The sequence below is a fragment of the Schistocerca gregaria genome, chromosome 4, assembly GCF_023897955.1.
Source record: "Schistocerca gregaria isolate iqSchGreg1 chromosome 4, iqSchGreg1.2, whole genome shotgun sequence".
NCBI lineage: Eukaryota > Metazoa > Arthropoda > Insecta > Orthoptera > Acrididae > Schistocerca > Schistocerca gregaria.
The window spans coordinates 115,615,759-115,634,222 of NC_064923.1; the positions used below are offsets into that span (position 1 = coordinate 115,615,759).

An 18,464-nucleotide genomic window follows, 5' to 3' on the forward strand; every position below is an offset into this window, starting at 1 on the left:
GCTTCGGTAGCTCAGTTGGTAGAGCACTTGCCTGCGAAAGGCAAAGGTCCCGAGTTCGAGTCTCGGTCGGGCACACAGTTTTAATCTGCCAGGAAGTTTCATATCAGCGCACACTCCGCTGCAGAGTGAAAATCTCATTCTGGAAACATCCCCCAGGCTGTGGCTAAGCCATGTCTCCGCAATATCCTTTCTTTCAGGAGTGCTAGTTCTGCATGTCTCGCAGGAGAGCTTCTGTAAAGTTTGGAAGGTAGGAGACGAGGTACTGGCAGAAGTAAAGCTGTGGGTACCGGGCGTGACTCGTGCTTCGGTAGCTCAGTTGGTAGAGCACTTGCCCGCGAAAGGCAAAGGTCCCGAGTTCGAGTCTCGGTCAGGCACACAGCTTTAATCTGCCAGGAAGTTTCAATTCTGCCGATGCTTGCTTTAAAACTAATAGAGGTATGGTGCTCATCACAGTTTGCCCTTCCTCACATAGGGTTTCGGGCACAGCTCCTTTTGTGTCTTTAATGGAAGGAATATTTGATGAGTGTTTATGCTTGGAAGAATGGGCTGTTGAAGCTGATGGTAATGACATGCTATCATAAGGTTGGTTGAGTCCCTCCAACATTTCACTGATTTTCCCACTCGAAAATTTATTGCCCTTTTTGTTCAGGGGTATCCCATGATTCATGAAGCACTCCCTCTAAGAAAATGTATACAGTTTGTATTTGGATACATTTTGCATATTTCCTGAAACTGTGAGCTGGTTTACACATGAAGTGGGACGAGATTATGTCTATATGGAATGCTAGTGACAATCACATTCTGCTTCTTAGTATTGTCCAGAAATTTGTTTAAGTCGTGCACAGCATTCAAGACAACTCATTCCTGTACATGTCACTGGCACCTCCAATTAAGAAGATATAATGATTTGTGCTTTTTTTGTTGTCTTTTAGGAAGTCCTTTATAATTTCCTGCATTGGAGCACCTGGTTTTACACTACTGGAGGCTTTTAAGTCACGATGATTATTGAGAATTTCCACTAGACCGCATCCATGGCTATCAGAGCAAATATTTAAGCCTACCTCATTTTCCATGCTGTTGGCAGTATACGATGTTACTGCTGAAATACTGATGTTTCAGCAGGTTCAGTAAAAAGCTGAATCATGTTCTCTAATATTTTAATGTACTTTCTAGCTGCTTTTAGGTCTTTGTATACTTCATTTTTCACATTTAGTTCGAGTTCAGCATTACATATCTCTGTGGCAGCCTCTCAACCATTATACAGATGATTACAGTCACACAAAAATACATTATTGCAATTTACTTTTGCAAATTAGCATGAATGAGACCATATATGTTTTGCTGGACACATTCTAACATCATTTCTCACTTTTTCACCCCATGAGCGACACTTCACTGATGATAAAAACTCTAAGCTTATGGAGCAATTTTCAACAGATTGTATACATGTTGCAATTTTGCTTCCTACTAGATCCATAGATCCATTTGTCATGGAACCTCAAACTTATTTTGGCGTTCACCTCAAAACTAACATGTGTATCTCTCTCTCTCTCTCTCTCTCTCTCTCTCTCTCTCTCTCTCTCTCTCTCTCTCTCTATCCATCCCCTCTCCCCTCTCCCTAACACCCTCCTGTGCTTCTCCCACTACGTCAGATCCTGGGCTAGGGTTGCCACCTTTTTTTGTCAAAATAAGGGAGACTAGGACCTGACAAAATTAATATGCCAAATACAATTTATTTAAATCTTAAAACAGTTTTTTTGCACTGACTAACCAAAAAACCTCTTCATAACAATTATAGCCTGAAGGTCTACAGAATTTTTTACCAAGACCACAATTGGTCACACTTTTGACAGCAGTCTGAAGTTTGCGATCATTCTTTGCAAATTGGACAAGTTCATCACAGGTGTAACAAAAATTAACACTTATTTGTTGTTCAGCTTTTATTAAATCTATATTGCAACAGTTCCTATCATCAGACCATTTGCCATTCATCAGAGAAAAATAGCCAAGAATCGTATTTATCATCTTGGCTATAATTCCTTTGGCCTCAGGCTCAGTCATCATGGATACCCACTTTTCAACTGTGCTACTACTGGTAGCAATTTTTGTATTTATTATATTTTTCATTTGTATGCATGGAAGAACCCTGGATATACTAAAAGGTATCAGATAGATTATATAATGGTAAGACAGAGATTTAGGAATCAGGTTTTAAATTGTAGGACATTTCCAGGGGCAGATGTGGACTCTGACCACAATCTATTGGTTATGACTTGTATATTAAAACTGAAGAAACTGCAAAAAGGAGGGAACTTAAGGAGATATGACCTGGATAAACTGAAAGAACCAGAGGTTGTACAGAGTTTCAGGGAGAGCATGAGGGAACAATTGACAGGAATGGGGGAAACAAATACAGTAGAAGAAGAATGGGTAGCTTTGAGGGATGAAGTAGTGAAGGCAGCAGATAATCAAGTAGGTAAAAAGACGAGGGCTAGTAGAAATCCTTGGGTAACAGAAGAAATATTGAATTTGATTGATGAAAGGAGAAAATATAAAAATGCAGTAAATGAAGCAGGCAAAAAGGAATACAAACGTCTCAAAAATGAGATCGACAGGAAGTGCAAAATGGCTAAGCAGAGATGGCTAGAGGACAAATGTAAGGATGTAGAGGCTTATCTCACTAGGGGTAAGATAGATACTGCCTAAAGGAAAATTAAAGAGACCTTTGGAGAAAAGAGAACCACTTGTATGAACATCAAGAGCTCAGATGGAATCAAAGAAGGGAAAGCAGAAAGGTGGAAGGAGTATATAGAGGGTCTATACAAGGGCGATGTACTTGAGGACAATATTATGGAAATGGAAGAGGATGTGGATGAAGATGAAATGGGAGATACGATACTGCGTGAAGAGTTTGACAGAGCACTGAAAGACCTGAGCTGAAACAAGGCCCCCAGAGTAGACAACATTCCATTGGAACTACTGATGGCCTTGGGAGAGCCAGTCCTGACATAACTCTACCATATGGTGAACAAGATGTATGAAACAGGCGAAGTACCCTCAGACTTCAAAAAGAATATAATAATTCCAATCCCAAAGAAAGCAGGTGTTGACAGATGTGAAAATTACTGAACAATCAGTTTAATAAGCCACAGCTGCAAAATACTAACACGAATTCTTTACAGACAAATGGAAAAACTAGTAGAAGCCGACCTCGGGGAAGATCAGTTTGGATTCCGTAGAAATGTTGGAACACGTGAGGCAATACTGACCTTACGACTTATCTTAGAAGAAAGATTAAGGAAAGGCAAACCTACGTTTCTAGCACTCGTAGACTTAGAGAAAGCTTTTGACAATGTTGACTGGAATACTCTCTTCCAAATTCTAAAGGTGGCAGGGGTAAGTTACAGGGAGCGAAAGGCTATTTACAATTTGTACAGAAACCAGATGGCAGTTATAAGAGTCGAGGGACATGAAAGGGAAGCAGTGGTTGGGAAGGGAGTGAGACAGGGTTGTAGCCTCTCCCCAACGTTATTCAACCTGTATATTGAGCAACCAGTAAAGGAAACAAAAGAAAAATTCGGAGTAGTATTAAAATCCATGGAGAAGAAATAAAAACTTTGAGGTTCGCCGATGACATTGTAATTCTGTCAGAGACAGCAAAGGACTTGGAAGAGCAGCTGAATGGAATGGATAGTGTCTTGAAAGGAGGAGACAAGATGAACATCAACAAAAGCAAAACGAGGATAATGGAATGTTGTCGAATTAGGTCGGGTGATGCTGAGGGAATTAGATTAGGAAATGAGACACTTAAAGTAGTAAAGGAGTTTTGCTATTTGGGGAGCAAAATAACTGATGATGGTCGAAGTAGAGAGGATATAAAATGTAGACTGGCAATGGCAAGGAAAGCGTTTCTGAAGAAGAGAAATTTGTTAACAGCGAGTATAGATTTAAGTGTCAGGAAGTCATTTCTGAAAGTATTTGTATGGAGTGTAGCCATGTATGGAAGTGAAACATGGATGATAAATAGTTTGGACAAGAAGAGAATAGAAGCTTTCGAAATGTGGTGCTACAGAATAATGCTGAAGATTAGATGGGTAGATCACATAACTAATGAGGAAGTATTGAATCGGATTGGGGAGAAGAGAAGTTTGTGGCACAACTTGACCACAAGAAGGGATCGGTTCGTAGGACATGTTCTTAGGCATCAAGGGATCACCAATTTAGTATTGGAGGGCAGTATGGAGGGTAAAAATCGTAGAGGGAGACCAAGACATGAATACACTAAGCAGATTCAGAAGGATGTAGGTTGCACTAGGTACTGGGAGATGAAGAAGCTTGCACAGGATAGAGTAGCATGGAGAGCTGCATCAAACCAGTCTCAGGACTGAAGACCACAACAACAACAACATATTTTTCAAAGACCGAAATTTCATTGTACAGGTTATCCTCATTTATGTCTACCTGAATATGAGTAATCAGGTTATAAAATCATTAAAATTAACTGAATTCTTTTGGGACAGTGGGAGCAAGGACTGAATTATAGCATTGTCAGAAATGTTTACATTTTTTACAATGTAAGTGTGAAAGGTATCATAAAATTCAACAACATTATGTTGAATTCTCTTCTGATTGACAGGATCTAATCTATTTAAAATCTTGTGTGTATTGCTTCCAAAAATCAAGTCATCTTTTCTTTGCAAAATTTTCTTTGGCAAAGCTTCAATGATGCGACAGGACTCCATAGTTACATCTGAAATCTCTAGATATTTTGAGGTTTCCAAAATAATGCTTCCAATGTAAGAAAGCAAATTGAAGATATGTGTCCAGAATTAACATTTTGCTTGGATCCTCATAACTAAAATACAATTTTGAAGCATTAGATGTTTCATTTGTGTGTTGAAAATAACTTATTATTGGCTCCCAGTTCTTTATTAGCCTTTCAACAGCTGATGTGAGGAACAGCCACCTAGTAGGCATGTGTCTTAAAATTGCACACGAATCAGTACCAACAAAATTTAAAAAAGATCTTAATTCTTTCCTGGATGTAGCTGACAGCCAACAGCTTTGCCACAGTGGTAACACCAGTTCCCGTCAGATCACTGAAGTTAAGCACTGTTGGGCTGGGCTTGCACTTGGATGGTTGACCATTCAATCTACTGGGCACTGTTGGCAAACAGGGCTCACTCAGCCCTTGTGAGACAAACTGAGGAGCTACTGGATTGAGAAGTAGCGGCTCCAGTCTCATATAAACTGACATACGGCCAGGAGAGCGGTGTGCTGACCACATGCCCCTCCATATCTGCATCCAATGATGCCTGTGGGCTGAGGACGACACGGCCAGTCAGCACCATTGGGCCTTCATGGCCTGTTCAGAAAGAGTTTAGTATTAGTTTATTTTGCTGACACTGAAAAGTGTCCATAAATCTTAGTAACTATCATTTCTGTGTCTACATCTACGACATCAGAAGCAAATTTAATACCATTATGGATTATGTAAATTGTGCAGTTTGATTTAAATATTTTGTTATTTTTCTCATTCAATAATTTCATCATAATTGACACTAGCATTATCAGCACTATAAGGCAAAATGTTATTTACATTTAATGAATGAGATTCAAGCATGAATACCACTAGCACCCTCATCTGCTTGTTCCCCAAATCTAATAGTTCATTTCTGATGCCAACACAAGATTCAGAGTACCTGACTACTACAGGAAATATTTTCCTCTTCTTGAAATTCGACTCATTTGAAACCACAGAAAAAAGATGCTACACTTCTCTGGATCATTAAGCAAATCTAGGAAATCACTTACACTTCTAGGTGCTAATACATTTTTTGAAATAGATTCTGCTTTCATCCTACCACAATGTACTTTTTTGGTCACATCTGAATCCATAAATACATTATTTGCAAGTTTATTTGCACAGTCCATGCTAATATAACTTAGATTATGCCCCACTTTACAGTACAGAAACTATAACTCACCCACTGCAACTTTGTCAGATTCATCACTAGTTGGCCTATCACTTAGGCACTGAAAATAGCTGGGTATCTTAGATGTCTTACTTCCCCTAACTCTGCTTTTGTGTCCTTCAGTGTTGGCCTCAGTGTTGGCATGCTGCTGACAGTCTGTACTACCACTATGTGCTATGCTGAATTCACGCTTGCAAAGGGTGCAATATGCTTTAGAAGTGTTTCCTTTTACAGGATTAACCTATAAATGAGTTTCTTTCCATATCTTCTGATATAGCAGAAGTACTTTCCTCTTTTTTTCTGCAGAGTTTTGGTTTCTTCCATTTTGCATAACTCGGATTGAGCACTATGAGTAAGAAAAAAGATAATTGCAACATGCCTCGCAACACCGTGTTATGTTCTGTGTTCCCTAAATATTAATGTAGTAAATGTATCAATAATACTATGCTGTATCGATTAATTGATATTGCAACAATTCTCCAGGAATGAGATTTGAAAAATATGTGGAAGGTTAAATTTTAATGTGTCATTTTCAGAAATATGTGAGACAGGAGATGCTCAAATATTCAGAAGAATACAGAAGTTCCTGTATGATACTGGAGAGTTGGCAACCCTATCCTGGGCATTCTCTTGCACTGGGTTATCGATCAAGAAATTGATTAACCTAGAATAGTTATAACAGGTGTGGATTCAGGGTTCTGTTCTGGCTGAGGTCACAATTTGTTTCTGTATGTCTCCTGCTGCCAAATATAATTTGTTTTCATCCCAACTTTGATTTGCCACAAATACTTTACATTTTATTGAGGATACCAGCAATAATATGTATAAAATGTTTTAATTTAATAATTATTTGTGTCAGTTCTTAGTACATTGCTGTAGCATAGCTGCCAAGAAATAACAGTTCAGAGAAGTTCTCCATTTGAAAATGGTTCATCCAAAATTTTTAGTAATACATGTTTCATGTGAATAACAGCAAGAAAACCTCTCAATTTTCTATGACATCACACTTCGCATTATGTAAAATCAAAGTGTGCTCTCACCATTATCCCTTTTTCACTTATCACTACAATTTTGAAGGCAGGCCTGCAGACAGTAATTACACAAGGATGTGAGTGTGGGAAATGCTCTTTCTTTCCATATGTGTGTGGGAAAGTCAGACTCTCTGTAACTTTTTTGTTATTGGGGGTATTTTATTGTTATACTTCACTTCCTTTAGTTTGTGGTTCATTAAACATGTCATCTTTGTTGTTGGTCAGCCTGTGAATGGCCACCTTTTTGTGGATGGATGTTTTCAGCAGCTGTTTGGGCCACAAGCCAGTCAAAGTAGGTAGTTCCCAGGCAAGCAGCTTAAAACTATCCTATGTTAAATATTACATGTAATTTTTTAGAATTTTTGTTTTAATTCTACTTTATATTCTGAAAGTTAGTTGAGAAATTTGAATATTTTAATATTTAAAAATGTAAATACATTTAACAAAAAATGCTCACCCCTGCCCTGGATCAGGTGTGACCATGATTAGAATACAAACAGAGTACATTTGAGATGTAATTTTGAATGAACACAATACATACCCTGTCTAGAGCCAGGTGCATCCCCTTCAGCGTGCAGTGCTGTCACCCAGTGGCAGATTTTTGCAGCTAGATTCCCCCTCCTGCTCAGCAGTTCTGTCTGCTGGAACTAAGCTGCAATCTGTTCCAGCTTCCTCTTTCTCTTCACCTTTCCTCCCCTGCATACAAATTACTGCCTTCTGTTCTTCATCTTTCTTCTCCCTGTGCTCTTCTGTGACTTCTTCTTTCTCATTTATCAGCTCCTCTTCTTCTTCCTCATGTCCATCATTATTGTGCAGCCTCAGGACAAACGAGTGACAGATTTTGCCTTCACGACGCACCACTGTACGGAAGTGCAGGTGACTAAATTCATCACTTGCAGACCCTGAGATCGAATCAAAATACTCGTCATTTTCCTTGTACTTGAACGGTGGACCCTGTTCAGATCTCTCCAATGAGCTGTTGACGATGGCCCGGCGGATTAAGGCCTCCCGCTCCAGAAGTAGCCTCTGGCTGCGTAACTGCATCCTCTTCTCATGACCCACGTTATGGTACAGGCACAGTGACATCTGCAACAAGAAACTGACTTTAGCTAAAGAGTGCCATAGGCTCTATGTTCACCTAACAGCTTCCAATGGAAAGTCTGTATCTTTGTTATGGATACACAAGAATTATCCAAGTTGTGAAACAATATAAGGATAAATAGTGAGACAATCAAGAAAGTGAGGTCTGTAGGAAATAAAGGAGTGTGTCCACTAGTTGGAAGAAAGCACAAGTCACACCCATGTGTAAGAAATGCAGCAGAAGTTATACACAAAACTATTGTCTGATATCATTGAAACCCCTCTGTCATAAAATCTTGGAACATATTATGATCTCAAACATAATGAGGTATCTTGGACAGAATGTCCTCCACTATGGCTACCAGCATGGAAGCTGAAAAAATATTGGCCATGGGAAACCCAGCTTGTTCTTTTCTTAGGTTACGGATCATGGCAGTAAGGATTACTGAATATTTCTTGACTTCTACATCAAATGGTACATTCCACTGTATCAGCTATTAGGGTTTCTTCCCATTCCATTCATGTGTGGAGCACAACAAAAATGATTATTTGAATGCCTTTGCGCATGCAGTATTTATTCCAGTCTTATCCTCCTTATCTTATGGGAGCAATATGTAGGAGATTGTAATCTTTTCCTAGAATCATCATTTAATGACAGTGCTTGAAACTTTGTTAATAGACTTTCTATGGATAGTTTACATCTATCTTCAGAGTCCTCCAGTTTAGTTCCTTTAGTATCTCATCGACACTCTCCCATAGATCGAATAAACCTATGACTATTCGTGTTGCCTTCTCTGTACACATTCAGTATTTCCTGTTAGTTCTATTTGGTCTGGGTCTCATGCAATATTCTACAACTGGTCACACATGTGATTAGTAGGCAATCTCCTTTGTAAACTGATTGTGATTCCCCAGTATTCTACCAATAAACTGAAGTTTACCACCTGCTTTAGCCATCACTGAGCCTATGTGATCGTTCCATCACATATTCCTGGGAAGTGTTAGACCCATGTATTTGTACAAGCTGGCCGATTCAAAAAGTGACTCATTGATACTATAGTCATTAGATACTACACTTTTTTCATTTTGTGAAGTGCATGATTTTACATTTCTGAACTTAAATGTGTGGAGTTGCCAATCTTTACACCACTTTGAAATCTTATTGAGATCTAACTAAATATTTGTGCACCTTCTTTCAGGTAGTACTTCATTATAGATAACTGCAACATCTGCAAAAAGTCTGACATTACTATTGATATTGTCTGCAAGATCATTATTTTACCTCACAAACAGCAAGAGTCCCAAAACACTTCCATGGGGCACATCTGAGTTTACTTCTATATCTGATGATTCAAAATAACATGCTGCATCCTCCCTACGAAAAAGTCCTCATTTCAGTCACAAATTTCACTTAATACCCCACATGACTTTACTTTTGACAGTAGGTTTAGGTGTGATACTGAGTCAAATGCTTTTTGGGAATCAAGAAATGAAGCATCTACCTGACTACTTCCAAAGCTTTCAGTGCGTCATGTGAGGAAAGTGCAAGCTTCCGAAAAGTATTTGACTCAGTACCATATCTTTGCTCATTATTTAAAGTACAATCATATGTTGTGTCAAGCAAAAATTTGTGGTTGAACTCAGGATTTATTGGCAGGAGGGACACAGCATGTATCTCAGATGGAAAATCATCAACATTTGTAGAAGTAACTTCAGGTGTGCCCCCACTGAAGTGTGTTCAGACTCTTGCTGTTCATGCTATATGTCAATGAGCTTGCAGATAACATAAATAATAACCTCAAACTCTTTTCAAATGATCCAATTATATATTATTAATTACTGTCTGAAAAAGGTTGTAGAAATATTCAGTCAGATCTGATACAATTTCCATTCACAATATGAAATATGTTGATATTCTCTGACTGCAGTGTCAATTGAATCACAATTGGCATTGATCAGCTCATACAAATTCTTGGGTGTTTGGGTAAAAAAAAGAACAAAAAGAAAAAAATCAACTTGTACAATGTCAGCTATGAACATCTTTACATTCTCTTATAAATATAAGTTACCCACATAATTCAGCACAACAGTCTCCCTGCACTTACAGAAAGGAACACATTTAAACAATAAACCATATAATTTAACACTGGATTCTGAAATTTATCTATATATTATTTAAAGAGCAGGAAAAAATTATCTTTCATTTGGACAATATAATATTTGTACATTCAAATAAATTTCGTCTGTAGATATCTATTATTCATAAAATGTGCAAAATTGTAAATACATTGTCAGAAGCTCATTTGTGATGTAAACAAAAATGACTGCAGTGAGTTATCCACCAATGACACTTTCACATTAAAACTGCATCAGTATATTCTGCATAGTGAAATACATTTCAAGTAAGTATGCCAGTCTGACATGAATCAAATTACATGATGACCAATGAGATACACACATGTGTTTTAACATTTGCTTAGAACATGAAACAATTTTGTTTGAAAATACCAACCACTCTGTACATCCTACAAGCAGACAACACTGGTATTTAATACAGATGCAAAAGTCCAAGACTTCAGCAGTGTGTAAGATCTGACTTGTTTCCAGCAAAATATCTGCTAAGGCTGCAATGAATGTGAATGAGATATTTCCAGCAAACAAGGGCACCATGTACTTAAACTACCATGTACAAATGCATTAGTCATAGAGGGTTATTAGCTGTCAGTTGTATAGATTGTTCTGGCATTGGCAATTCTCTGTGTCACCTACAAATTTGAGTTCTTAAGGCCCATCCACACGCAACGACCTGTCTGCGCAAATGTCTGCACACATCACATCTGCGCAGACAGGTCGTTGCGTGTGGACAGAAGATTTGCATCAACCTGAGGTGTGTGCAAACCTGGAAGTTGGAGTTGGAGGTTTGAACAAAACCTCTCAAATCTGTGGGTTCAAACCACATCTGCGCAGACAAGTTGGAGAGTGTGGACAGGAGATCACCACAAATCTGGCGCGAATCAGCTGTTTGCTCAGTCTAATGTTTGTATTTGTGCGCACAGGGCATTAAAATGGCTGATACTCGACAGTGTACTCGAGAGTTTGTTAGTGAATTCATTGAAATATATAGAAACCACCCATGATTGTAGAAGATTAAAAGTAAAGAATATAGTGACCGAGACAAAAAGACAGCACCATACAATGCTCTAATTGAAAAATTGCAGGCAGTTGACGTCTCGGCAAACAGAAAAACAGTAATAAAAAATAAAAATTTGTTGCAAACTGTTTACCGAAAAGGGTTATCCAAAGTTCAGAAATCTATAACATCTGGTGTAGGAGTAGATCAAGTATACCAGCCAACATTATGGTATTTTGATCTGCTTGGCTTTCTTAGCGTTCGCCCTGCAAATCTTGCAGTCAATTTACGTGAGAAAACTGCTTTCGCTTTAGTAGCCACTGTCTATACAATTTTGACCACTTTCTCTGTTTCCTGCAGTTGGTCTGAATATTTTTTGCAACACAAGTTGTGAACACAGACCACAACAAAACTTCCTCCGTTTCTATATTTCAAAATAACTTAATTAAATTTTTGACGTTTATGGGGAGCGTAGTCACTTGCCACTGATATTTCTTTTCTACACCGACAGATGGCAGGCGAGTAGTAGATTGGGGTTTTTGTCGTGTGAACACACCACATTTGCAGTGATCTTTTGCATGTACAGACATCTGCGCCGATGTCTGTGCAGGCAGATCATTGCGTGTGGACCGGGCTTTATGGCTTGACAGGTCTCAAAACTAACCAACTTATTTCTATAAAAAATGGCAGTTTTAAGAGTCTTGCTCCTCCCACCCCCACCCTCTTTGTATAAGTTTCTGCTGGGATTCATTGTCTTGGGAAGAAGTACCTGAGATTATGTAAGTTGAAGGAACAGTAAGTGAGTGTCACTATCTCTGTGGTTGGATTTAGCATTTCTGGTAGGAACACAGCACATGGTAGATAGAATTTCCAGCTGTAGACGTCATCTGTCAGAATAGTCATTTTCTGTAAGCTGTCTATTAAAATATCATACATTTAATAATAATGATTTACTATTTGAATATTTATTGTCCGTAGTCACCATCCCATTGTTGTCCTATACCTCACTAGTGTATTGCTCAAAGGAATTTGGGATAGCAATTCAAGAATTCCTTTCACTTGTCCAAATGACTGATTTTCCTTTCAGCATGAATCCCTATCATCCACTCTCCTACAATATCCACACTTGAGATGTGACAACCCATTATTATCCATGCTACAGGAAACTGCAAATATGTATCCTTTGATACAGAACATCAAGAGCACTAAGACAAAGACATGGTAAAATTAAAGGAAGATATGAAGGATTTATATGGGTGAATACCAAGGAGAGTTCAGAAAAAGATATTCAACTGCTGAACAAATCATCAGTCTTAAATGTATCTTCTCTAACCAAAACACAGAGAGAAGAAATTTGAAGTGACTTTCTTAAATTTCAAAATGGCATATGATTCAATTGACCAAACATTCTCAAAATCCTGAAACAAGGATGGGGACTTGTCCAAAAAAACTGGTAAACTGGGAATTCTGTAAATCTCACACCTCTGTTTAATCAAATGAAATTGTGTGGTTCCAGGGACATTTCAAAATCTCAGATATCTATGATGCATAAATGCAGATTGAAGAGGCAGATGAAAATTTGCACCAAGGTTTGGATTCAGACTCTGGTCACGTGGCCACTAGGCAGATGTGCCAACTACTACTCCACGTTGGCACAATGGCTTTGCACAACTGCCAGGGTGGTGTAGTTAGTGCATCTGTCTAGTGAGCAGGAAACCTGAGTGAGTCATGGCCTTGGTACAAATTTTCCTTTGTTATTTCAGTCTGCAAAACACTAAAGAAAACTGACAGTTCCAGGACTATTAAACTTCCCCCCAACATGGTAAAATTAAAGGAAGATATGAAGGATTTATATATTCTTTTTATAGGCACCAAACTGCAGCACTTCCATTCTAAATACAAAGCCTGTAGAAAAACCTACAGGGACATTAAAGGCACAGATGTATGCTGAACAGAAGAGGCAATCTAGTAACGTTGGCAAAACAGTGTTGACTATAGTAAATAAGAAAATTGGAGGAAGTGACAATGCAGTGTGCAATAACATAATAAGTGACAATGAAAAGTTGCTGAGTGAGCCAAAGGGAGTACATGAGAGATTAATAGACCACTTTAGAAAGATGAGAAGGGAGGATGAGACTGACCCATCACAGGTGATAAATCCCAGTAATATCAGTAATCATTCTTCCCAAGGTGTGTTACAGAATTGGAAATCCGGAAAACCATTTCCATATTAAAAGCAAATACATCCAGTGGCTGGGATGACATCTCATTGAAATTCCTGAAAGAATACAGTAATGAAATAATAAAGCCACTACAACATTTAATAAACAGCTCTTTCAGTCAGAGGTCATTTCCTGACCTGTTAAAAGTCACTGAAAAAAGACCAGTGCACAAAAAAGGAATAACTACAGATATACAAATTTATAGGACTATTTCATTGACATCAGTACTTAGTAAGCAGGTGGAAAGGCTACTTCTTGATCAACTTGAATCATTTTTCTGCAAGTACAATCTATTAAAAAACTTTCAGCACGGTTTCAGGAAGCCCAGCCTATAATAACAGCTGTGGCTACATTTTTGCAAGTGGTACTGAATAAACGTGATGATGGAAACAAAGTAATTGGCACCTTTTTAAACCTATCCAAGGCTTTTGCCTCTGTAAGTCATTCTGTTCTTCTAGATAAATTAGAAACCTATGGAGTCAGATGAGTAGTATTAGATTTGTTTAGATCCTGCCTTGCTGACAGGAGACAGTGTGTAAAGCAGTATTATAGAACTGGAAGACGTGTACACAAACAGTAAAATCATCTTATAAAATTCTGTGGAGTTCCTCAGTGAAGCATTATTTGGCCTTTTTTGTTTATTGTGTACATCAATGAAATAATTATTCCACAAAATTCAAACCTAGTAAATTATGCTGGTGATTCCTCCTTTATACGTTGGTCCCTCACAAAACATGTAGCAGTGCAAAATAATGCAAAGAACATTAGCCCCATCACAGAATATCTCACGAAAAACAAATTGACACTAAATAAGGACAAGACAATTCTGATGGAGTTTCTGCTAAATTATAAATCAAGACAAGTGGATACAGAACCAGAGCTATCAGTTGAAACAATTGATAAACATAAATTCCTGAGTATTACAGCAGACAAACATCTTATATGGAAGGAGAACATCACTTACAAGTGTAAAAAAATCTCCTGTAACACTTACTGCTATAACACCTTTCTAGCATAATAGCGCAACCTGTTTTAAGACAAATCTATTTGGGAATTATACACTCTCACCTGCAATATGGCAGCGAGATTTGGAGTGTGGCACCAAAGGAATATATGCATAGGGCTTTTAGAGCCCAGAAATGTTCAGTTAGGATAATAGCTAATCCTAGTAAGCATGAGTCGTGAAAAGAATACCTCATTAAGTATAACATACTAACAGTGTATACATTGTATATTCTCAGAACTACACTGTTTGTAAAAGAAAATATGGAGCATAGTGTAATCAATAGTGAGATCCATAATTACAATACAAGAAAAAGAGAAGAGTACCACATAAAAGTTAGTAATAAAAGAGCAACAGACATAGTCCATTTTCTGCTGGAAGACATTTTTTTATAACAGACTGCCAAATGATAAAAAATTGTTAAAAAGAACCATATTTAAGACAAAATTGAAGCAACTGTGAATTGATAAATGTTTGTACTCCACCAAGAATTTTTAATGTTATTGTGTATAATCTATCATTACTTCTAAACATTTTTAATGTTCTTGTGTTTGTAAACTGACTATGTCCATGACCATTAAGTTATTACGGTATGGACAAATAAACCATTCATTCATTCATATAGATCCTTTCTGTTCAGCTTTGTGGCTTTAGGTATCATTTTCGTATTTATTTTTCAACTATGAAGTATTTCTTTACCCTTGTTAGGTGCTCACTTGAGCGACTTTCATCTCTGCTGCTGGCTCATTGTCATTCGTAGAAAAATAAATGAGGGTAGAGAGAAGCAAATCTGGTCTTCTCCTTGTAGTGTTGGAATAGAGTGAATACAAAAGAGAGCTGCTCGCATCTTTGTGTCATAATTTATAATTAAAATTTATGAGTGGTACAAAAAGTTGGTAAGGATCACATTATTTTATTCATATACTTAATCACCTCATATTTCTGTTAAAGAAAAAATAGAGGCAATCCGGTGAAAAGCAGCCACTGGATTTCTTCGCCAGTCTCAGCAACAGCAATGTTAAGAAAAAAGGAATACCTATATTTCACAGAGAAATTGAATTTACTGGAATAGTCACGGAATTCTGGAAGACTGTTTTGAGAGAGACTAGGGGGAACTGAATCGTCTGGTGACGGAAAAAAAAAATGTTCTCAATCATTACGTTGCAAGTCGCTTTGAGATTGTGATTTCTTCATATACATTTTCATCTGTATCGATACTCTGCAAATCACACTTGAGTGCCTGGCAGAGGGTTCATTGAACCGCCTTCACGATAATTTTCTAACATTCCACTCTCGAATAGCGCGCGGAAAAAACGAATGCCTATTATTTTATTACGGATACCGTTTCTCCCTATGTAGGTCGGTTCAGCAACATATTTTCGCATTCGGAGGAGAACACTGAAGATAGAAATTTCCTGAGAAAATTCCGCCGCAACGAAAAATGCGTTTGTTTTAGTGGAGTCCATACCAAATCACGTATCACTCCCGTTACACGCTCTACCATAATTCGCGATAATACAGAACGCGCTGCTCTTCTTGGGACTTTCTCGATGTGCTCCATTAATTCTGCCTGGTAAAGAAAATGAAATGATCGTATGGCATTGTTGGCCGGGAGGCCCCATGCGGGGAAATTCGACCGCCGTATTGAAAGTCCTTTTTAGTTGACGCCACTTTTTTTAACCCAGTTTTTTTTATTATTATAATTATTACAGAGGGCAGCTAACCCTCTGACCGAACACCCTGAGCTACCGTGCCGGCAATCTTCGGCGACTTGCGAGCCAATGATGATAAAGAACACACAACACCCAGTCATCACGAGGCAGAGAAAATCCCTGACCCTGCCGGGAATCGAACCCGGTACGCCGTGCGCCGGAGACCACGAGCTGCTGGTCAAGATCCCACACTATGCAGCACTACTCCAAGAGAGGGCGGACAAGCGTAGTGTAGACAATCTCTTTAGTAGATCTATTGCATTTCTTAAGTGTGATTAGGTGACTGTTGCTCGATCGCGGCTGCTTCCGACTTGCTTGCTGGCCTCGGGAATTGTTATTATCGTTCGTGGATTCTAAAACCACAGGCCCGTTTATCATTGCATCAGAGGGAGTGAATGTGATGTGTAAAATTTTATAAAAAATGCAAATACGTATCCATATTCCAACACGCATGCTTTGTACATCAATATTGGACATGCTTACTGGGATCATCAATTGTTATTAGTTTCAAGGCAAAGTAGCACTTCGTCACAGTAACACGCTTGAAGCCAACCTTGTCGATAATGCGAGGAGCGTCCGGTTTCAACCAATGCGTAGTTTCTACCAAAATCTATTGATATTACATTGCAGTGATAACAGTTCGAAACGTGTTCCTGCGAGAACTTGTCACATCATCGAAGTTCTTGCATAATGCAAACATTATGAATCACCTCGAAGGGAACGATCTATTGATACGTAATCAGCATGGTTTCAGAAAACATCGTTCTTGTGCAACGCAGCTAGCTCTTTATTCGCACGAAGTAATGGCCGCTATCGACAGGGGATCTCAAGTTGATTCCGTATTTCTAGATTTCCGGAGAGCTTTTGACACCGTTCCTCACAAGCGACTTCTAATCAAGCTGCGGGCCTGTGGGGTATCGTCTCAGTTGTGCGACTGGATTCGCGATATCCTGTCAGGAAGGTCGCAGTTCGTAGTAATAGACGGCAAATCATCGAGTAAAATTGAAGTGATATCAGGTGTTCCCCAGGGAAGCGTCCTGGGACCTTTGCTGTTCCTGATCTATATAAATGACCTGGGTGACAATCTGACCAGTTCTCTTACGTTGTTGGCAGATGATGCTGTAATTTACCATGTAGTAAGGTCATCCGAAAACCAGTATCAGTTGCAGGCGGCAGTTGACGGTAAATAATGAAAAGTGTGAGATGATCCACATGAGTTCCAAAAGAAATTCGTTGGAATTCGATTACTCGATATATAGTACAATTCTCAAGGCTGTCAATTCAACTAAGTACCTGGGTGTTAAAATTACAAATAACTTCAGTTGGAAAGACCACATAGATAATATTGTGGGGAAGGCAAGCCAAAGGTTGCGTTTCATTGGCAGGACACTTAGACGATGCAACAAGTCCACTAAAGAGACAGTTTACACTACACTCGTTCGTCTTCTGTTAGAATTTTGCTGCGCGGTGTGAGATCCTTACCAGGTGAGCCCAGCCTACGTAGGTAGGAATGATCATCAAAATAAAATAAGAGAAATCAGAGCTCGAACAGAAAAGTTTAAGTGTTCGTTTTTTCCGCGCGCTGTTCGGGAGTGGAATGGTAGAGAGATAGTATGATTGTGGTTCGATGAACCCTCTGCCAAGCACTTAAATATGAATTGCAGAGTAATCATGTAGATGTACATGTAGATGGCGCGAAATGGTGGCGGACGACGATAACGAAGGGATTTTGTAGGTGCGGAAATACTTTACAGTCGAAGACCTCGGCACAAGGTTGGGAGAACTCACATTTTAAAAATTTGTTGGGAGGAGTCACAAAAATGTAATTTTAAAAAAATTTAAACACAGTGTCGTTTATATAGGCTGAGTAAGGATCTGAAGGGTACGCTGTAGGCACAAAAGCAAGAAGCGTACTTCTTTTTTTTTTTAACAGCATTAAAGAAATGGGTTTACGGCAAAAATGGAGTTATCTCCTTCTTTCACTGAGTTCTTCAACTATAAATAAAAAGGTAAAGCCGCGCGGGATTAGCCCAGTGGTCTAGGGCACTGCAGTCATGGACTGTGCGGCTGACCCCGGCGGGGGTACGAGTCCTCTCTAGGGCATGGGTGTGTGTGTTTCTCCTTAGGATAATTTAAGTAATGTGTAAGCTTAGGGACTGATACCTTAGCAGTTAAGTCCCATAAGCTTTCACACTCATTTGAACATTTGAAAAGGGTAAATCCTGGCTGAACATGAAATATTCACTAATAAATGACGTGGCAATTCAAAAAATTTCTATGAAATCTAGCAAAGTAAAACTTACTCTCACAC

General features: G+C 38.7%; 1 protein-coding gene across 1 annotated transcript in view; it reads right to left on the reverse strand.

The window, feature by feature from the left end:
• LOC126268109 (uncharacterized) overlaps nucleotides 1-18,464 on the reverse strand; it is a 42,841-nt gene that overhangs the window by 9,318 nt on the left and 15,059 nt on the right. Inside the window, exon 2 of the mRNA XM_049973622.1 lies at nucleotides 7,548-8,092. Within this exon, the coding sequence (XP_049829579.1) occupies nucleotides 7,574-8,092 (519 nt within the window). The 3' untranslated portion in view covers nucleotides 7,548-7,573. The remainder of the gene's footprint in view (nucleotides 1-7,547; nucleotides 8,093-18,464) is intronic.